General features: G+C 40.9%; 2 protein-coding genes across 5 annotated transcripts; one reads left to right on the top strand and one right to left on the bottom strand.

Annotated features, from left to right (window-relative positions):
- The first annotated feature begins 2,157 nt into the window (after nt 1-2,157).
- Nucleotides 2,158-14,756, top strand: TSEN2 (tRNA splicing endonuclease subunit 2). Of its 3 annotated transcripts, XM_064454326.1 has the most exons (12): nt 2,158-2,285; nt 3,079-3,274; nt 4,083-4,164; nt 4,911-4,947; nt 6,789-7,320; nt 7,433-7,510; nt 8,127-8,177; nt 8,835-8,973; nt 10,699-10,735; nt 11,396-11,507; nt 12,107-12,196; nt 12,667-14,756. In XM_064454326.1, the coding sequence occupies exons 2-12, from the start codon at nt 3,101-3,103 to the stop codon at nt 12,724-12,726; spliced, it is 1,392 nt and encodes a 463-aa protein (XP_064310396.1). In that variant the 5' UTR covers nt 2,158-2,285; nt 3,079-3,100; the 3' UTR covers nt 12,727-14,756. The 3 variants fall into 3 exon arrangements, with proteins under 3 accessions (XP_064310396.1, XP_064310398.1, XP_064310399.1); XM_064454328.1 differs by lacking the exon at nt 7,433-7,510; XM_064454329.1 differs by lacking the exon at nt 2,158-2,285 and having other exon boundaries at nt 3,220-3,315.
- A 728-nt stretch (nt 14,757-15,484) lies between these two features.
- MKRN2OS (MKRN2 opposite strand) lies at nt 15,485-21,185 on the bottom strand. Of its 2 annotated transcripts, XM_064454334.1 has the most exons (4): nt 20,932-21,180; nt 19,989-20,038; nt 18,912-19,074; nt 15,485-16,243 (listed from the first exon to the last, which is right to left on the bottom strand). In XM_064454334.1, exons 1-4 carry the CDS (start codon nt 21,144-21,146, stop codon nt 16,024-16,026), a joined length of 648 nt encoding a protein of 215 aa, XP_064310404.1. In that variant the 5' UTR covers nt 21,147-21,180; the 3' UTR covers nt 15,485-16,023. The 2 variants fall into 2 exon arrangements, with proteins under 2 accessions (XP_064310404.1, XP_064310405.1); XM_064454335.1 differs by lacking the exon at nt 15,485-16,243 and having other exon boundaries at nt 18,919-19,074; nt 19,730-20,038; nt 20,932-21,185.
- Between the last annotated feature and the right edge of the window lie 15 nt (nt 21,186-21,200).

Genomic DNA, 21,200 nt, shown 5'->3' with positions numbered 1-21,200 from the left:
ACATTTGTCTAACTGTTCTTAAAATTTCTGGTGATGGACATAATACAGTCCTCCTAGGTAAGACAGTGTTGTCCTCACCTCACAGGTACGATATTATTTTGCAATATAACCTCCTTGCTCCTGCTATTGTTTTCCAGTGGTCATGCAGAACAATGTATCTCTCCCTCTTTGCAATGGTCTATTTTGCCAATTTTACCATTTCTAGACTGAGTTATTTCAGCCTTTCCTCTTAGGTCACTCATCACTGTCTTCTTGACTCTTGACAGCAACATGGCATTTCTGACTCATTCCCAGTTTGTGATTCACTATAATCTCAAGGGTTTGCTTTTCAGAGCTACTGCCTAGTCATTTAGCTGCCACCTTGTCCTTTGCTGTCTCAACATAAAAAGGGAGATCCAGATATTTGTGAAAGTGCAAGTACAATTAATGATATTCTAAAAAAAAAAAGGCCATGACTCATCTTAAAGCAAGCTTGTCCTTCAGATAGCAAAATCTCTGGTTGAAGCACAATCTGGGCTTATAATCAGAAACGGGACCAGATACTTGGTTGAAGAAATAAGAGTGTGAGTCAGTTAATTGGCTGAATGGCACACGCTGCGTTTTCCTCTCAAGGCTGTATGAAGATAATGAGATGTGAAGGAAAGCAACTGACCTATAGCTTTTTTATGTTTTGTCTACTTCTCACTGTAATGTACGGTCTTGTAGTAATGTGTCTGCACAATGAGAAAACATAGATATATCCAGCATAGATAAACTCCACTTCCATTTAAATGAGACTTGATTTGACAAATTTAGAAGGAATTTTGAAACACAGCGACATCTTTGGTACTGGCTTACCTTCACATCGTTACCTAGAACACTTTAACTCATGGGTGTTTTAATAGAGGAGCTGTAAGAACGAACCCCAGCTTAGAGCTGTGTACTTTGGTGACAGGAATCCAACAGGGTCCTTTGTGGTTTAGCTTCAACGCTTTGTATGTGAATCAACATTGAAAATAAGTTAACACTCATGAGCTGGTATATAAAGTGGACCTCTGTAGGAAATAACTGTAAGAACACCAGCTTAGTATTCTCGTACTTTGCACATTTCCTGTGTGGTCTTATAACCACCACTGCCTCCCCCTCCCCCAGACTGTTCGTTAAATAGGAATGAGAGATAAAATACCTCATAAGAATAATGTATTTTTACAACTTTTCATCAGTGAATTCACTGATCTTTGCTGAAAATCAGACAGAATTCTCTACTGGGAGTTGGTTTCCCTGGAGCCAAAATGTCTTGATCCTCTTTCTTTGACAGTGGTACCTCACAAGATAACCCCACAATAAGAAAAAGTAGTTGCATTGTAGTCACATGTATGATTATGAATTCGATGAGCAAGGCTCAAACTGGTAACAAGTTCACTGTGTATCAAAACAGAAAAGGCGATGTTTGCTCCTCACTAACTAGTTAAAATGCTTTGCATTTTATTCAGGTACTTTTTTTAAATTGCACCACCTGCATTCAGCTCTGGCAATAAGCTGCACGATGACAATTGCCTCTGTTAACAAGTTGTGTAAGTAGCACTGCATTATCCCAGGCAGTTAGTTATGAGTCACGGCCATGTCAAGGGCTTGCTGCAGAACCAAAACCAATTGCTTCAAGCTGAAAATTTTCTCTCTGCCTCACCTCCCACAGCTATAAAATTTCATCCACTCATGTATCTCAAATGCCCCTCAGCACGAAGCTCATCTTTCATTTCAGGAGGGGTGTCCCACACGAAATGTCACTTTTCTCTCACTTTATTAAATCGCCCCAGTTGGTTTGCCGTCTGCGGACATTACTGCAGTATCGAGGTTGGCAGCGACTCGACACGCAGAGCTGCAGTGTGGCGGTCCCCAGGGAACCCAGCGTTTCTCCTTCTCGCAGCGAAGCGACCTGCGCGCCTCTCGCCCGGGAGCCCAGGGCCGGCCCCTCTCCCCACACATCGCCCAGCTGCCCCCTGCTCACACCTCGGGGCGGAGACGCCCGTGCCTGGAAGCGAGCTACGCCACAGCCAGCCTTCGCCACCTCCGCCCACAGGCGGGACGGGGACCTCACAGCCATAAAGGAAAACGGCAGCGCCCGCAGGGCCCACAGATCCCGACCCGCTCCCGCTCCCCGTCCCGTTCCAGTTCCCACCCCCGCCTCAGCCCGCTCCCGCCAGCCAGACGCGCACGCGCGCCTGCCGCGGGGGCGGGGCCGGGGCCTGGGCCTGGGCCTGGGCCTGGCAGCGCTACCCGCAGGCGAGCGGCCTCCTCGTGCGGCGGTGAGGGATGCGCGGGGTGCGCGGCCGCTATGGCGACGGGCGAGCGGCGGGTCGCGACCTGTGGCCGCCCGCTGGCCCCGGCGGCGAGGTGCCGGGGTCCCGAGGTGCCGGCGGGCTGGCCGGGCGGGCGGATGGAACCGTGGGTTCCGGTATCCTGCCGGCCCCGGCCCCGGCCCCGGCCCCGTGCAAAGGCCGCTCCTCCGTCTGGGCACCGGCAGGGCTTGTACCTCTCTCGACCAGTCGGCCGGGCGCGGGGGGGTTGAGGGCAGGGGGCTGCGGGCAGACCCCCGCGGCGGTCTTGCCTGACGGCAGAGGTTACGTGTCCTCTGCCCGCCTTCCCTCCTTAGAGGGATTCCCGGTTCGAAGGAGACAAACTTGACAAGCCGCTGCTCCTTCTCCAAGATTTATTGCCGTCATTATTCAAAACAGTTTATATTTAGGCACTTGCCTGGTGTGGTTTCTGCTATTCTACTCGGTCGTCTATTATATTCTTGAAGGGTTTTCAGCAGTTTATGTGCTCGCCTTTCATGCTAAGTTTACTTTAGCAACTCTTGGCTGGGAACTGTCCCTGCCTGGTCTTCGGGGGATACTGCAATGCCTGAGAGAAAAAGATTAACAAATAAGAGTAGCAAATCGCTGCTTATGTTTATTTGGCCTAATAGTTACAGAATTAAACTCAGATTATACGGTAGGATTTATTGTTGATTTGCTATTGGGAAGGGAATATTGCTGAAACATAAAAATGGGCGAACTTTAACTCCTGAACATGAAATGTTTTGTTTCTACTTTTTAGGAGGAAACATTAATGTTAGGAAATGGCAGAAGCAGTTTTTCATCCCCCAAGAAGGAAAAGAAGAGTTTTTGAGTCATATGAGTCTCCCTTTCCTGTGGATGTAGGTGGGAAGGATTTCAGAATATGCCAGGCTGAAATCATTAACAACAATGTTATTGTGAGGAACCCTGAAGATATTGAACAGCTTTATAACAAGGTGCTGTACCCTGTTTGCACAGCATTTTTAGTCTTTTAAATGTAGGTAAAGCATAATACTATATAAAATATGCCTGCCTTTATGCTTTCCTTCCCCTTCAGCCTCTGGTAATCCTCCGTGTCTCCCTCCTCTCCTGAAATCTGTACAAAACATGTATTCTGTATTGAATGTGAGGAGTATTTTGTTCTTATACTAGTAAATACATTTTGGAACAAAGTGATGTTGTGAGCTAAAAAACGACTGCAAAGGCTTCATGTTTGTTATGTTTATTTCTCCTTTCAACAGTTTATGCAACCTTGCAAAAGCCTTTTCTTGTTTTTAAAGCTCAGGAGGTTGGAATAGTAATCTTACAAATGCTTGTATAGTTCTTTAAACTTGAGTATTTCTTCCTGAGTAAAATAAACTACATTAAGCCTTTTATGTCTAATTACTGTTTCACCACCATTCTTACAGTGTAAATGCAGTAGCTTTATCCATCTCTCTGTTTTCTGTTATGCATTGTCACAGCATTGATATACAGGAGTTTCCTCTGCATCTGCTTTCAGAAGTCTATTTGGAGATGTTGACTGACAAATATGTAGAAGTGAGGAAAAAGACCCAACACCCTCCACTGGTTAAATCTTTGACTGCAGGTGTTTAATATTGAGCTAGTTATCAGAAGCTAAGCAACAAGCTTTAGGCAAAGCTTAAATGCTGCAGAAATTCAGTTATTTTTCTCAGCTGATCTTGGCAGTCAACATTTTATAATTTGGAAATAAGTTAATTTTTGTGTCGTGATATAACAGGGATTTTTTCCTTTTATTTGAAGGGCTATTTTGGCAAAGGTATCCTTTCAAGAAGTCGACCGACATACAGCATTTCAGACCCTTTACTGGTTACTAAGTGGCAAGGTAAATTGTGCCCATTTGTACTTCCATCACTATTCTAATAGTACTTTTCACTTTTCTTCACTCATTGAAGATCTGTGTTTATAAATTACACACAGAAAAATAATCTCTCTACCGGGTCAGATCAAGGATCTTTCTCTGCCTCCCATACCTGATGATGGCCAGTACAAGATGCCTAGGAAAAAATATAAGAACAGGAAACGTATGTCGATAGCTCTTTAGTGCATTCTCCTAAACTTCACTAGGAGATTTGTTGCTTAGGAAGTCTGTAAGTAAAGGTGTCATCATTGGACTTTTCTTTGTATAACTGCCCAGTTTTTCTTGGTTTTAATCTGTACATTTTAGTCTCTATGAAATCATGAGGCAAGGATATGTGAAATTTTTAATCTGTTTATAGCTGATTACATCTAATCTGTTCTTGGTTGTTTGTAGAAAGACTGACATTCTTTATTCAGCTTTTCCATGACGGTTAAGTCTCAGTGGGGATCACTGGATTTTATCATATCCCTCCATAATCGTCTTTTTACGGATTGGAGAAAAATAGTGTATTTATTTGTTCCTGTTGTACAGGCTGTTACCTCTGTAATTTTCCTTGTTCTGCTGTGTCCTTCTTGAATACAAGTGGGACCAAAATGGCATAGAGTATTGAAAATGGGGGTAATTAGTAGGCTGCAGGTTACCTCAGTAATCAAAATCACATGAAAACATTTTCATATTGATGAAACAATGTATTATTTTTCTTTATACAGGTGCTAACTTAAACATGCCTATAATTGCATCTAAAAAGTAAGTTAGTTTAATTCTCCTTTTTTAGGAAACAGATTATTTTATATTTTATCTTACTGGTTTTCAGATTGTTGGCTGTATAAATGAGGATGGAGACTTGCTTCTATTTCTTTTTTTCACTTATAAATCACATTAGAAAAACTAGAAATAGGTAGGTCATATTCAGCATGGTTTTTCATGTAAGCTTGCAGGTATTAACTGATGAATAGAAGCCAAAACTGACTGAATGCATAGTAGTATAGGTAATTAATAATAATATCAGGCGTAATAAACTTGTTTCTCAGCTGAGGAGGATAAAGAGAAGTTTCTGGGGCAGGCTATTTAAAATAACTCTCCCATTTCCTTATTGAAGTGTTACAGTGTGGGCTGAAGCAGCTCTTGAACCTTTGTAATACATAAATGTTTAACTTTTTTTTAAAGTCTCTATCGACTTTGCTATTTTGTACATTTAGCAAAACAGAGTGTTAGACCATTGAACCACGTATTTATTTTGTTCCACTTAAATAGTATATGAACTAATTGTTACACGAGTGTGCAAGTTAGTTACTCTGTTTGCTTTAGTCTTATGATAACTCTAAAAATTTTACTTTATTTAAATTTAAAAGATATGTTCCTTCAGTCCTCAACTTTAGGTAAGACAAACTGTAACAGTATCACTATTACTATTGCTACTGCTACTTGCAGAAATGCTTGTTCTTATTAGTCTACTTTGTGCCTGCTTTATGTGGCAGCAAATACAGGTGAGCATCAATGAACATGACATTACTTTCGTGCAGAAGGTGCACCGTGATCTGTTTCAGTAGAGATCTGTAAGTGCAAATTATATGGTTATTAAATCATAGGACAAAGGGGAGAGTATTTTTTTATAACATAATTCAGTGCTATAGTTTTTATAGCTTTATTATGAGACTTCAGAGGGAATTATGTTTTGTGTTGACACATGAAATTTGCATTTAATTGTCTTTGTAGTTCTTCGTTACCTGGTCTGTAATTGCTGTGTTAGGATTTTGTTTTGGGAAATGAAGAATATTGTATTAGAGTTGTCCAGGTTTGAATAAGGACAGCTGCCCTCACCTACCTGTAACTTTCACAGAATGAAGATTTATGTCTTCAACTGGATAAAAATGTTATCTTCCAAGGAGAAATAATTGAAGAGGCACTAAGACCTCTGTCATAATTGAAAAATATTAGGTATATTTAGAGCTTTCAGCTGCTGTCTCACTGATAGGATTACTGTTATTTCTCAGGGATTTGAGGGTTTTGGTTAAAACCGAAGGTAGCTTCTGCTTAAGACTTCTACGCTGGTGTTTTTCCTAGGCCATTGCTGATTCAAAGACAGCTAAAACTGTTTTGAAGATATTGTTCTCAGTAGTTAGCTGTATAATAGATGAAGTGTGTGAGAGCTCTATATGCAAAGTCTTGTTGCATATTTTAATCGTGCAAGCTCTGATAGCAAGATGTTTTTGCAGGGAATTCAGGCTTAAGGCTTCCGTGGGAGAAGGGAGTTTTTGACTGGTGAAGTTCTTGCTTCTTGAAACTGTATAGGAGTAGTCCTCAATGCATGGCTCTTGTGCAGTGTTCGGTAACAGTGTTTGTTGCCACAGAAATTTAAAAGGCAAAACAAAGCTCAAGAAGGTAGGAGAATCTTGATGTTCAGTAATGTGATCTGCAGCTTCCTGAAGACTGGAGGCCTATTATGCTGTGCATGCTTGTATTTTGCATAGCAGTTACTGGGGTCTGTGTGTTCAGATCTGTTTTGTGAACTGTGAATCTTTTTTTTAAGATACTAATTAAAGGATGTAATGCCCTAGAACTTCTCATTTATTTTACTTGTTTACTAGGTACCAGTGTCATGTTCAGTGGGCTAAAAGTATTTTGCAAGAGCAAGGATTTGATGATTGCTCAGTTACCAAAATTCTTGAAAATTACACTAAACCTCTTGAGCTGCCATTTTTGGAAGAGGGTGGAGCTGAACAAAGCAGTAATAGTTGCCACAGAATGGGCCCAAATACAGAAAATACAGAACTTTCCAGACAATCTTCTACAGACACTGGCAATGTAGTAGCCCAAAGTCCTGAGAATCAGAATGAAGGCTACAATGAAGCCTGTTTGGAAGGAGATCCAGTGTTTGATCCTGTGGTCGTATGTGGCTCTAAAGAACAGGAGCAAGGTGACTTGAAAGATGTAGCTGAAGTGTCTTGCCAGAAGCACAGTTTTCTCGTGCATTGCGGCTGCCAGGCTAAGGAGAGCACTGAGCAAAGGTCTTGTGAGATGATCAAGTCAAAAGAATGTGCTCCAGAATATGTATTGGTGCAAGAGGAAGAAGGAGGTAGTTTACGTCCTGAAGACGGCTCTGCTCGTGCGCAAGAAAATGTAAGCATAAAGAGCATCCTAATCTTTCAGAAAAATTATATCAGTGCTTTTTTCAGACTTCTGTATTTTTTCCAGTTTAAAGTTCTAGTAATTTAGTAAATTTTTCTTGTAGCTTGTCAAGAAGGAAAAACTAGTATGCAGAAGAAATCCATTTAGGATTTTTGAATATTTACAGCTCAGCTTGGAAGAGGTATGTTTTAAGTACAATACAAGTTGGTTTACTTCTAATCTGATAAGTAAACATTAATCTATTTTACAACATAACTGAATACCTGTTTCTGAAGTACAAGGTTCCTCTGTGTCTCCTAAGTATTTGGATTGTCTTAGTCATGAAACTTATTTTTCATAACCTGCGATAATTAAATGATATGGTTAAAAAAAAAAGTTGGGTCCAGTCCCATTTGCTGTAGTTGAATAATCCCACTGACAGAGTCCAGTGATAGGACTTAAGTATAGAAATACCAGGAATATAACATTTGTATGAATCCTGCTTCAATTGTGCTGCTTCTAAATATATTCAGGTGTGTTAGTTTTAACACAGTGCCTTCAGGACTCCACAGCACATGGATTGATTATTTTTTTTTGTAGCCTGTTGAAATGTAAAGGTCATAAAGGCAAATCTCAGAGGAAACTTTCAGGCAACTTGTTTGTCTCGATGGCATTAGGATTCTTGTATAAAATTAATTTGAGCCTTTGTTCTTGTATGGAATATAAACTACAACTATCAACCTAAACATACTCTGTTTATTCTTTTGTTTTTCTTTTCATTTTCTGTTTATTTTGGTTTATTCTGTTTATTTTTTCAGGCTTTTTTCTTGGTGTATGCTCTGGGATGTTTAAGTATTTATTATGGTGAGGTAAGAGATTGAATTAATTTTGGATTGTTGGGGATACCATTAGTTTGGCTACATTTTGGTCTGAAATTTTTACCTGCTATGGTAGTATTTTACTCTGTTAATTCTGAAGGAGGAAATACCAAACAGAGTAATTGGGAAGTTTTTCTTATAAGTAATGATAATTCTGTTTACGAAATACTGGTCTGAAAGTTTTATGTTTACCAAGATAGCTGTAGTTAAGCACAGTTTTTTGGTAGAGAAAGGTTTTTGTTGTAACTTAAGCAGAAAATAGGGGAAAGCAAGTATGGGAGGAATAATACAGTGAATAGTCTCTTTCCTGAAACAGGAAAATTCCTTCGAGTTTTAAGCATTAATCTGTAAGTATATCAAGCTACTGTTAAGGTAATGACAAAAATAATTGAAACCTATGAGATTTTCCTTCAAACAAGGACGTTGTGGGACTGATTGTGAAATGCTTATTAAAAAAAAAATCACAAAACACTAAATGGAGCAACAGGTTTCTGTCTTGTATTTAGGGATTCTGTATTTTATTGCCTGAAGTTCCTGCTCTTTGCAGTAGACTGTGAAATTTGATATTTGGCTGTTACGCTCTACTACACACAGTATTCTATATCTGGTTAATATAGTCACATTAATGCCTTTGCTTATGATTTTTAGGAGCCCTTAACTATTTTGAAGCTATGGGAAGTTTTCAGTGAAGTGAAGCCCAATTTTAAAACTACTTACATGGCATATCACTACTTCCGCAGTAAGGGTTGGGTCCCCAAAGTCGGACTGAAGTATGGAACTGATCTCTGTGAGTAGCTTCCTTAAAAAAGTGGAATCGTTTGCAACTGACTTCTTTTCAGGCACTGCAGGAGTCTGGTGCCAAAGATTAATTCAGTAACAAGGAGCTGCTTGACTGGAGCAGGCTTTGCTATTTGCAGTTGGTGAAAGACATCTTTGGCTGGACTATGGGTTAGCAATAAAGTTAGGAGGAGTGGAGTGTAACATCACATACCTAGTAGCTGAGGAGATGGCTCGAAAGGCCTACTGTTTTGCATCATGACGTTAATAATTAATACAGGATTGCACTGAAATTCACTTCCCAAGGTTCTCTATCCCTTTCTAAACACATCTTCTACAGTATTAACATGACAGTCTCTGGAATAGCAGGTTTGCATCTAGATCCCAATTCAGATTGAAGTCCACGCATCTCATTATGCATCCCGTTTAATGGAAGCTGGACTTCAGCTGAGCTTACTGCTAAGACTTTCTCTGTATGTTTGTTGTGGGGGGGATTTTTTGTTTGTTCTGGGAGGGGAGGAGGGGGAAGGGATGTGCATGTTTAACTGTAGGGTTTTTAATCTTACAGAAAAATTAGTAGTGTCCAAAATCCCTTGCTAAATAAGTATGAACTACATCAAGCTTATATCAACATAAACAGTACAGTAATGGCTGTCGTTACAGGAAAATGTGCACGAAGGGAGATATTTTTAATGTATGCACGCAAGTCAGCAGGTGTTGTAATACTGCTGATGCACTTATATAATTTTGGGGTTTGTGTATTTGAATCTGTTGAGGTTATGCCAAGCCAGTCATTAGGATCAGTGAGTAGGTTTGGCTGAATTCAACACTACTGTTTGTAGTAAGCTGGGCTGTAGATGGAGTATATGTGAGATTGATACTAGTTTGTTCACTGTTTGCTTGTGTTCTGGCCTGAATTTGGATTTGTGCCAGGCAAAGCAATTGGACTAGTTTAAGGTTAACAGTAATTCTGTCTTACTCCTGAGCTCCTCTAGTTTCTTGTTCTTTGGTGGTACCCTCTTAGAGTTGGTATTACTACAATTGCTTATAATGGATAATTTGCAAATCATGCTTGTCACTGGAATGAAGTGCTGCTCGTCCTTTACCTGACAGGGCCTTTGCTAGCCAGCTGTGTAAGAAAACCTGCACTACATAAAGTCCCCTCTTACAAGCTCGCGACAAAGGGACGAGGGGAAATGTAACCATTTAGCTCAGTTCCAGCAGTCCAGCTGCAATGAGTCATGTGTTCCCTTGGACAGAGAAGGAACTTTCAGTGGGTCTGGTGGGCAGTATGTAAGAACTTGTGCCCTTTGCCTCTCTTGTGGAAAATGCTTGCTTGGAACAGAAACTCAATGGCTTATTGTGATCTCTTACTTGTACTTCAGTGGCTCAACTTCTGTTGCAAATACAGTGCTAAAAGCATGAGACTGTTACAGAAAAATTCCATCCTAAACTTTTTTCCCCACAGCAATTGCTAACTGTCCTTTTTTTCTTCTACTTTTATCTTTTACTGGCTACTACCCTGCCCCAAGTCACCCTGCTGCTCCCATGTTTTTTTGTCTCTTCCCTCTCTCTCCACTTGCTGGAACAACTCAATTCTGAGCAGAATTCAAAAGCGTTTGTCTTGTGTAATTAAACCTTACAAAACATTTGAAAATATTTATGGACCCAGGTATTAATCACAGAGCTTCCAGCTGAGTTTATCTAACACTAATGTGTTTCTCTTTCATTTCAGTGCTGTATCGAAAAGGGCCCCCTTTCTATCATGCAAGGTTTGAAGCTCATGTTTCTAATTCCTTATTTTCAAATTAGTAAATTTCTCTCACACAAATTCAGTGTCTCCACTGGTTAAGCACATATTCTTCACTCAAAACACTTTGCCACATGCATTAGTACTGGGAATACAAAAGTCATTTTAACACAATTTCATTAAATTCATGTAACAGTAATAAGATATTAAAAATTAAAAGTTGCAGTGAGCATAGTTAGCACTCATGATGAATGCACTCAGGAAAGTGACTTGATTTAGTAAAACTGACTTAGGAATATGTGGGATGGATAGTCTATGTAACTTGGGAGAAAAATCTTTTAAGGGATGATAATTGTCTTTATTCATAGCTAGTCAGGTTGAACTCCTAGATAATGAATGATTATAGGTAATAAATTGATGATAAATGTCAGATTGGCATTTGTAAGAGAATGCTACAAGCATCAGTAGAAGAGTGGGGAGGGGACATGCCAGTAAGCACATATTCACAATGTCATCTTTTCTCCTCTTTTCCTAGTAGAAAGAGACGGAAGTTTCACTACTTGTTTACTGCATGCTGGCGTATTGTTTAACACCAATTTTTAGGCTCTAATTCTTACGTTTCACAATCTTCCTAAAATGGTAATTTTTCTTTGTGAGTTGTCCTGTCTGCTTTGTTTTCCAGTTACTCAGTCATTGCTGAATTAGTTGATGATAATTTTGAAGGTTCTCTTCGCAGACCACTCAGCTGGAAGGCCTTGTCTGGGTTGAACAGAACAACTGTTAATGCTTCTAAGGTAAGTGTAAGATGGTAGCTTTAAAATTATAAATGTACAGTTTAGTTCCAAAGAACAGGGAGTTGGAGTGAGGCTGGAAAGCGAACCCTTCTGTTTCTAGTCAGCTGAAGAGCATGTTGAATTGCCAGTAGGCAAACAAGAGCTTCCTTTGTCAATATCCAGATAAATTCTGGAAGAAGCTTATTAAAGTTCTGTCGCCCGTAGGAACACTACAAGTTGCATGAGGAACAGAAGAAAGACCTGAGGGACACTTTCCTGCTTGCCACTTCTGTTTTTAAAACCCTTTCCATCTACCAGGACTTTCTTTTGAACAGTGAGACTGAAAGCTTCTGAAAGATGTTCTCTGTTATAGCGCCTCATACACAGTGCTTCCATACTCACAGCCATGCTGCTCGGGTGTTGTGTTATAATTGTAGTTTATCTTACAGCAGTATTATGATTTGATAAGGAAAATGACATATGCATATTATACAGCTCTCCCCAACTTGGACTGCAGAAGACATAATGTAGGAAAATTGGTATCTGCACCTCTAATTAAAAACTTGTATAGAAAGAAATTAGTTGAAATTCATGTATTCATGTTTTCTGTTTACCACCAGGAACTTATGTTATGCTACTTGATTAGACCATCTGACATGACTGAAAAAGAGATGTCAACACCAGAATGTATGAAAAGAATTAAGGTTCAGGTGAGTAATTACTTCTCTGCTTTGCCTGTGTAGCTTTGCCTTGGGGCAGCTGGAGAGCTAATGGTAAGAGGCCCCTTGAACTGTTGCTTGCTCTTTAGCATGCTTTGGTTTTTGCACGTGTAGCAATAAAAATAACTAGATTCCTTTGTGCCCCAAGGCATGAGAAGTGCATTGCAGGCTCTGTAAAGACTTGAGGTCTTCAAATCTAAATTTTAATGTCGCTGCTACTGTGAGCGTAAGCATTTGCATGGGGAAATGGGGATACCTATGGAGACTGTGGCATTAATGTATGTTTAAAAATGGAGAAAAATGTATGAGACCAGCTCACTTCAGGAACAAACGTACTCATCCACTAAAATTTCTCAGAGGTCACATAATATACATAAATTTGCTAAAGGCTTAATCCCCATCCCTTGCTAATTATCTGTAGCTTCCCCCACCCCGACCCTAATTGCTGGTTTTTATTTCAGGAACTGATTGTAACTCGTTGGGTTTCTTCCCGTGAGCGCAGTGAGCAAGATGAACTTTGACTGTATAGGGAAAAGTTGGGTTTTTTTACCTGACCTTCTCATGATGAACCATTGCCTCAGAACAGTTTCTATCAATGTATTCAGCTGGTATGTGTAAACACTAAAGTGTTTCTCCAGTCCTTCCTGTTTACTGGAGAGAATTCTGTATTGAAAAACATAACTGAACTATGATAATGCATATGAAAGGGAAAAAATTAAAGCTGTGTCCCAACTCAAAATACTTGCTTGTTTCCTTACACATTTGTAAGTTTTATCTTTGAATAGTGGCTAGACTGCAGCAATTAGTAATGGTATTTTAAATATTCTGACAGATCCAGGCATTAGTGCTGAATTGGCACTACAGCCTGCAGAGCCACTGAAGTCCAAAACCTGAATGTCTGCCTGAAAGCTGATGCAATGAGGGATCAAACAGTTTTCTGGGAATACCTCACAGATCCTTCAGAGGTGAACTTGGGAATTGTAAGGCTAACTTTGCACGAAGTCCTACATTTCTTCAGAAATAAGGACTTAAACTTGATAGTCCTCAAGTTTACTGTTAAAAGCTAGCAGTAGTTGTAGTGAGTCAAATAACCTTTTGGGATACCGATAGTACCATTCTTCTTCAACCAAAACCTGACTTCATAGCCTTGATGAAGCTGCACAGACTTAGATCTGGGGAGAGATTTGGTTGTTGCAATATTAAGCATTGTAACATGTTGCTGCTAGGTGCCTAGACCCTGGAATTTAGTGGTCCCAACTAAAAGTGCTTATTTTCACAAGCATTGCTCAGAATTGAGGAACTCTTCCCAGAATGTGCAAGGATTTTAATTAATTCTTGGGTCTAAGCATTGAACAGCAGCGTTAGGTGTTGGGCAGTAGGTAATGCTGGGGTACCTTTCCCCATTTCGGTAAAATGTCTTACTTCACTTGGGATTTGCAGCTTAAGATTTCTCCTTGAAAGTAAGAGCCTATAATCTCCCCCGACGACAGCAAGATGCTCTTTACTTTTTTTGAAGATGCTGAGCTAGTGAGAGGAATTCAGTCTCTCTAGCTTGGCAAGTATAGGTCTGTGTTTCATCACCACTTTTTTCTCTTTTATCTAGCAACTACCATGGTTTATACATTTTATTTTTCCATAGTGCACTTGTAGCTTTCTTTGCTCTGGTGCATCGTATGTTGTAAAACAGGCTGAGAGACACCACTGTGTTTTGTAGAGTGAGGTATAGGATAGTGCTGAGCAGTTCTGCCTTGCCACACTAGGTGCCTGCTATTTTCTGACTTTTTCGTAAGATTTAATCATCTAGATTGCAGGTTCCTAAATCTGATGTTTGCCATTGCTAAGCCACATTTGGAAAAACAACCCCAGCAGGTATTCAGCTGTCTTTCAAGTAGAGCCAGGAGGTTTAAGTATCAACTATGCCGCATTTTAAGTATTGCTGCTTTAGATTCAGGCATTTGAATTCCATCTAAGCCTTTGAAAAATAGGCTTCCTTGTGCTGTTAAGATTTCCTCCCTGCCATGTTGTAAGAGAACACATTTGCTGCAACAGTAAGGATATGTTATAGGTGGTGACAATGACGCCGTTTTGGATTTTCTTTGTGCTGTTTTCATTCACTAGAAAGGGGGCTTTGCCTCCTGGGTGCAGGAAATTTTCCAGGGCTGGTAAAAATTCTGTCAACTCAGCCTGCTCCCAGCAAGCACAAAATTACAGTCTGGTTTACTGAGGCAGTTTAGATTGTAAAGCCACGTCACAAATGCAGGAAACTACATACAACTCAAAGTGGAAGATCTTCTAGTATTTGCTTTCATTTAATGACTTCTACTGGAAAGCTCTAAAATGAAAATGTTAATTGCATAATGGCTTCTTCAAGCTGAACGGGTATGTATATGTTAACTGTACATGGCAAGGCATTTTATTCTAGCTGCAGATGACTGTACTTCATGTTTCAGTACTGTTGTATCAAATAACTTACATGAGATAGTTGTACCATAGCACTGATACTTGCCACTGTATTTATATTTTACCAATTAAAATACAGTACTTAAATGAAGTATGGATTCTGACTCACTCAGAAATAACACACCATAATCTCTTTTTGTAAGCCAAATCCTAGCTGAAGAATTCTGATTTGCACCAGGAGTGGGTGGATAGGAGGTCTAACAGCAGCTGAATTGCACGTTTCAAGCTCTTTGTCTCTATGGTGTTTTCTGAATATGCTTTTAAAGGAACTATAATTTAGAATTTAGCAAGAAGTGGAAGGACATGGGGGGGAAGTGTGTAAAGTGTAGTGTATGGGGCTAGAGAGAGTTGGGGGGACAGGGTAAATGCAGTTTGTGTATATAAAAGCATAAACTAGATGCAGACAAAACCCCAATCACTGACGATTACTTCTCAGTCTTTGAGAAAACAGGACTTAAACCTATACTAAAACCAACTTCCTTTAGTAGACGGAAAAAAAGCTGAAATTATTTTCTTAAACTGTAATGTAAGTAAAGTGAAATTGCACAAAACTATGGACTGCACAATTTTGACCCCAGCATACACTTCCATGTAATGTACAATACGTAAAAGTGCTGTTGGAGAATCTTTTTAATTTTTTTAACTTAAGTTTCTTTCTGTTAAGTTCTGAAGTTTTAACTCTGAGATAAATCCTGAGGAGTCTGTTGCTTATTACAGATACTAACAGATCCAGACATTGAATTACCTTTTAATACTAAGCATCTTTCTTGGTTTGAGGAATAAATGTGCAAAATGTAAAGAAGAATTGGAAAATAAATATATCTGGCAAAAAGGATGGATTTATTTGTTGCTATATTTATTAGTAATTAAAGGAAGATAACTTTGCATGTAGTGAATCTGCATAAAGTCACAGACTTTGGATCAGCATGCGAGCACAAATTCCCTTTTTTAACTCATCAGTAAACAAATGTGACAGGAGAAAAACATTTTAGTTTGCTACAGCTTAAGCTACCACAGTTCAATTTTTAAAACCCTTAATTACATAGTAGTCATTATTTCTGATATTAAGTGTCTTGGCAGAAGACAGCATATGGTGAATGTAAATAGGAAAACATTTTTTCCTATGAATAGTTCCCACAGAAATTTTCTAGTAGTGTCAACATTGTATGTATGTTATTTCATTTGAATGTGTAAGTTCAGTTTCCTGATCCTTCCATGGCAGCAGGCTAACATCTGAAGTTAATAGTGTTTTTAAATACATGAAGTAGATCATGGATCTTAAACCCTGGCATCTGCAGTCTTAAGACTTTCTTTTCCTATTGCACGTTGTAGATGTTTTAACATCTACGTTGTAATTTTCAGCACTGTTTTTCTTGATCAGGAAGGGGTACAACGTAGAAATCATTAGCTGTTAGCTCCTGATGCAGAGTAATGTATTTTGAGGCTTTCTTTGTCTGTGGGATCACAAATTCCTCTGTAAATTCACTTTTACTCATTTGCTGTTTTCCTTGTGCAGTCAGTACACTGTTAATGAACGCCAGTGCATATGTGTAGCAGTTGTGGTCATGTTCTTCATACCTAGGAAAAGTATCTTGTGAGTAAGAACACTAATCCATTAATTACTGTGCATGGAGGAATATTTTACTGGGTGAAATAAGGAAGCACATGCTTTCCAGGAGCTATTGCCATGTTCCTTTAATGCCGGTACTTAAATATATTTCTATTCATCACAGGTTGTACGTTCCAGCCAGGGATACTAGAAATTGTGAGCATTAAAAAAAATATTATTTTTTATACTTATTTGGCTTTTACCTTGTTAACCTTTGCTCTTCCATGTATTGTTACTGTGTTAACTTGAAAACTTCTTCCTGCGGCAGTAATGTTAATTGTGTGCCACCACATGCACTTCTTTCAGTGTGGCATTAACTTGGAAGCTTACTTCAAATCAAGTAGATTCTATCACTAGTATGTTGATCAGTTGCTCTGTGGTGTGCCAGTCAAACTCCCACTGGTAGCACTGTGCCAGTTGTGCAAGGACAGAAATACTAACTGAATAGGAGAAGCAGCCATTTAAAAATGGTCTTGCCTTTTTTCCTGGTTCACCCCCCCCCTACACTAACCTAGTAGCATTTGGCACTTACCCGTTCTTTCCACTGTCAGAATGTTTCTCAGATTCTCCCAAATGTTTAATGCTGCCCACTAACTACTTCAGTAATTTATTCCATTCCCTCACCATGTTGCACTGCTTTTTCCACTGGCCCCGTATAACTGCACTTGATAAGGACCTGCTCAGACTCCTGTTTGCCATCTGCCTAATCCTCAGGCTTCTTCCATAATTGCCTCATCCTGTGTCACTTTTCCCTTGTTCTTCCTAGCCCTGTGACTCATTCCTTGCCTCATACTGCCAGTTGCTCCATGGTCTGTGTTGCCACAGGGAATCTTCTGTCAGGCTTGCCTGTCAGCCCTGGGAGTTTACAAGGTGGTTTAGCATGATCTGAGGACTGCAGGTATCAAAAGCGACCCTGAACCCAGTTCAGGACAGCCCACTGCTTCCTTCAAAGCTCCTCTGGTTTGTTAAGGGTATCTGAAGTGACCTGTAAGCTCCCATTTAGGAAGCAAGCAGTTTGCTACAGTGTACTTATTTACCAAAATAATTGTTAAGGAAAAATAATTATGAGTAACTTGAAGAGTGGCCATCATCACTGTTCAGTACAAAACATCTGGAAATGACAGTGGAAAAAAAAGTTGGGTTCACCAGCTCAGGGCTGAGTCTGGGGAGCGCCGCAGCATGTCCGGATAACTTCTGTGTACACGAGTACTTTACTGAGTCAGTTCCACAATTAAGCAGAGCATGTAACTTTCGTTTTTGTATTTACAATGCAAGAGAGTCTGTAATATGCTTCTTATTACCATCTATGTCTTCCACTTAGCATCTCATTTTTGGGAAGCATGTCTTTATATCCTTACAAGCAAACCCAGTATCTCTCAGTAATTTAAGATATTGTTGGTCATGGCTGTGGCTGCTGTTCTTTGCTGCTGTTAAGTGTCATCCTTCTAGTAAATGAAAAGCAATCAATAAAAATAAAATTGGGCTCGGCCTGCACTCAACAGAATTACAGGATTAATTTAGTGCAGTTCCTGTCACTGAAAAAATAAATAGAGGAGTTACCGGAACTTTTTTTAAGCTGTTAAATTTTCAGCAGTTTAGTGGTCACTGGTCTGTTTGTGGAAAAAGTAGGCCACTTTGTCAGAGGTGGCAGACAGGAAAATGAAAGAGAAACTTGTAGAAGAGATGCACACATCTACCTACCTTCTACCAGTGCTTCTCTGACGAGTTAATTTTAGTAACGATGTTAACACACTGGCAACTGTAAAAATATCAGAGACGCAAATCCTAATGGCTTTACAAGTTCTGTAGACAGTGAAAAAATTTATTCTAGGTCAAATTCTTTCATCTCCTGGTATTAGGGAGATAATGTATTATCTCTGAAATTTTAGTCAAGCCCATACAGAATTGCTGAAACCTGATTTTGATTTATTGTGGGGTTTTTTTTCCTTTTACATAAAATGACATCTATTTTCACTAACATCAGCACTTGACAGAACTATGCTCAGACAGGCTGTTTGTTAAATATACTGTTACTGATGGAGCGGTTCAAGGCCTGGTGTTTTCTTGGAGAGCAGGTTGCATTGTCATCAGCAGGCCTGGTGATGTGGCAGTGCATGTTTTAGCTAGGCTGTGTAACTTGTAACGCTGTCATCAGGCATTAACTGGGCAAGTTACGATCTGGGCAAGAATGCCATCAGTGTGTTCAGCCTCTAAGCACAAATACAGCTAAAACTGTTGCAACCTGGAAGAAATAATTACAGAATTGCACCTGGACTTTTCTACTTCTGTACTCAGCAGCACACTCTTAAAGGTAACGTTTCATTGAACTGGCTTTCTTCATGCAAAATTCTTTTGTTGCTGAAGAAAGCTTCCCTAAAATTATCTCTTATTTTAGAGCTTTTACACTCCAGCAGATGAGTGTGTTACTTCCAAGTTAAAAATACTTTTTTCTGTTTAGCAAGGCCACTAAGTTTAAGACAGCCTGACAGCGCTGTTTAGACTGGTTTGCTAGAAATGTGTGTTCTAAAGAAGCAAGGCTCTGAACGAACCACAAGCCTCACAGGATCCAAAACAGAATAGCCCAACTTATGATCCCAGATGAAAAACTCTATTGCATCCAGCTTTTAAACTGCATACCTATGAGGAAGCCAGGCCTCTCCCGCAGAAAACTCCTCTAGGAGCATATCCCACTGCTGAAGCATTCCAAACGCATCTGGCTGTACTAGTGGAATACTAATGCACTGTTCCCATCCAGTGTCAGCTCTGTGAACACCCTCTTCATTGTAATTGTACACCACACCTGAAAATACAAAGCAACAGATTGTCAGGTGACACTGGAGAATCATATCCAAATCTTGCCTCTTTTTTTTTAAGTGATGAAAGCTAGCATTAATTTTCTACGCTGCCATGTTTTCTTAGACTAGCTGTACCCCGCCTTCCTATCAGCAGCCTTCTGTGGCTACAGAGTAGAAAATGCAGTGCTTGCTTTTATCAAAAACCTGTTCTCGTTTTTACAGTGTAATTACAGATGTCTTTTGATAATGGAAGCAACTTAAGGACAACCAGGCTTCTTTTTTTAAACCCACAAATTAGACGACTTTTAGATTAAATATCTCAGGTGAAATTTTGCAGGGTGGGCCTACTCTAGGACAGCCTTATAGGATTTTTAATGTGGCTTTTTTAATGTGGGGACTTTTAAATTTTGTTTTTCAGTTGGGGGTATTTTTAGAATTAGCAAAAAACTTATGTTTAAGTCAAAATTTCCTGAAACTTTTTTAAAAGTAGTCTGCCTAGCTTTTTATTTCCCTGTGTCAGGAATAGAAGTCACCTGTCAATTCCATTCTATGCAGCTCTTCAGCACGAGAGGAGAGGTGTGTACTTTTGGTTTGAAGCTCTGTGTGCTCACTGCTGCAAGGTGAGATAAATTCTTGGACTCAAGGGTCTTTGATCCTTACATGATACTCTTTGGCAGGGAACAGTTAAGCTCCTGGTTCCGATTCTTCAACAGCAAAGCATCAGATATTTGGATGCTGCAGCCTGCATTTTTAACAGGTACCAGATACTGTTGCAACAGCCGAGGTGGCTCTGAAATAACCACCACAGCATTCAGATGATCCTGGGCGGAGGAGGCAGACCTCACCTGCGCGTACAGTGTAAATACAAGGTATGGGAGGCAGACAGTAGTTTGTAAGGCAACCTTAAAGTACTTTTTACCATTACTATTAGTTATTCCAACATGAAGATCAGATTTCCCGTCGTATCCCCTGAAAGAAAAGGAACAGTATTGGAGATGGATTTGAGCGTTGCTTGTTCCCATTAGAAACGTCATTATGCCATCCCCTCTTCAGAACAAGTGGTGCTTGTCAGGCTACTTAGATTCATAGAATCATTCAGGTTGGAAAAGACCTCTAGGATCATCAAGTCCAACTGTCAACCCAACACCACCAGGTCTCTTAAACCATGTCCTGAAGTACCATGTCTACACATTTTTTTAACACCTCCAGGGATGGTGACTCCACCACCTCTCTGGGCAGCCTGTCCCAATGCCTGACCACTCTTCCAGGAAAGAAATTTTTTCCAATATCCAATCTAAACCTCCCCTGATGCAGCTTGAGGCCATTTCCTCTTGTCCTATCACTACTAACTTGGGAGAAGAGACCAACACCCACCTCACTACAGCCGCCTTTCGGGTAGTTGCAGGTCTCCCCTCAGCCTCCTTTTCTCCAGGCTAAACAACCCCAGTTCCCTCAGTCGCTCCTCGTAAGACCTGCTCTCCAGACCCTTCACCAGCTTTCTTACCCTTCCCTGGACACGCTCCCACGCTCCAGCAACTCGCTGTCCTTGTAGTGAGGGGCCCAAAAATGAACATAGTATTCGAGCTGTGGCCTCGCCAGTGCCCAGTACAGGGGCACGATCGCTTCCCACTCGGGCCCAGGGCGCAGCCTGGGAGGCGAACCTCTACTGCGAGCCCAGAAAAGGCAGCTTCGTTTCCAGAACGGGGTTTGGCCAGGACTGGCGGGAAGCTCGCTCGCTCAGTCACCGCCTCCCGGCGCCGGCCCAGGGGGAGCGGGAGAGCCTGTGGCCGCCAGGCGAGCACTGGCCCCTTCCCCGGGCCTCCCGCCGCTCCCCTCCCCCGCCGGGGCTGTGCCGCCCGTACCCGAGGAAGGTGCCGGCGGTGGGCCGGAGGAGGAAGGCGCGGGGCTGCCGGTGCCCGTGGCGGAAGGGGCTTGGGATGCGGAGCGGGGCGGCGCGCAGCCCGGCGGTGGGCAGCGGCTGGTGGCAGGCGGGGCAGCACGGCGGCACCCGGCGGCAAAAGATGTCGGCCCCGCAGTGCCGCACCCGCAGGATGGCGGCGGTGGCGGCCTCCGTCATGGCGGCCGTGGGTCGACGCTCCGCCCTACCCGCCGTCTCTCTATGGTCCGGCTG

Source organism: Phalacrocorax carbo, chromosome 6 (assembly GCF_963921805.1).
Source record: "Phalacrocorax carbo chromosome 6, bPhaCar2.1, whole genome shotgun sequence".
NCBI classification, from domain to species: domain Eukaryota; kingdom Metazoa; phylum Chordata; class Aves; order Suliformes; family Phalacrocoracidae; genus Phalacrocorax; species Phalacrocorax carbo.
Note: the sequence above shows the minus strand (reverse complement) of the source record. Positions and strands in the feature narration are given on the sequence as shown.

Coding starts and splice junctions, on each gene's coding strand:
- TSEN2 (XM_064454326.1), top strand. CDS start 3,101: ATGGCAGAAGCAGTTTTTCATCCCCCAAGAAGGAAAAGAAGAGTTTTT. Junction 8,974..10,698: donor GAAGTATGGAACTGATCTCT/GTGAGTAGCTTC, acceptor CTTTCATTTCAG/TGCTGTATCGAAAAGGGCCC. Junction 12,197..12,666: donor TGAAAAGAATTAAGGTTCAG/GTGAGTAATTAC, acceptor TTTTTATTTCAG/GAACTGATTGTAACTCGTTG.
- MKRN2OS (XM_064454334.1), bottom strand. CDS start 21,146: ATGACGGAGGCCGCCACCGCCGCCATCCTGCGGGTGCGGCACTGCGGG. Junction 20,039..20,931: donor ACCGCCGGCACCTTCCTCGG/GTACGGGCGGCA, acceptor CTTTTCTTTCAG/GGGATACGACGGGAAATCTG. Junction 19,075..19,988: donor TGGAATAACTAATAGTAATG/GTAAAAAGTACT, acceptor TTGTATTTTCAG/GTGTGGTGTACAATTACAAT.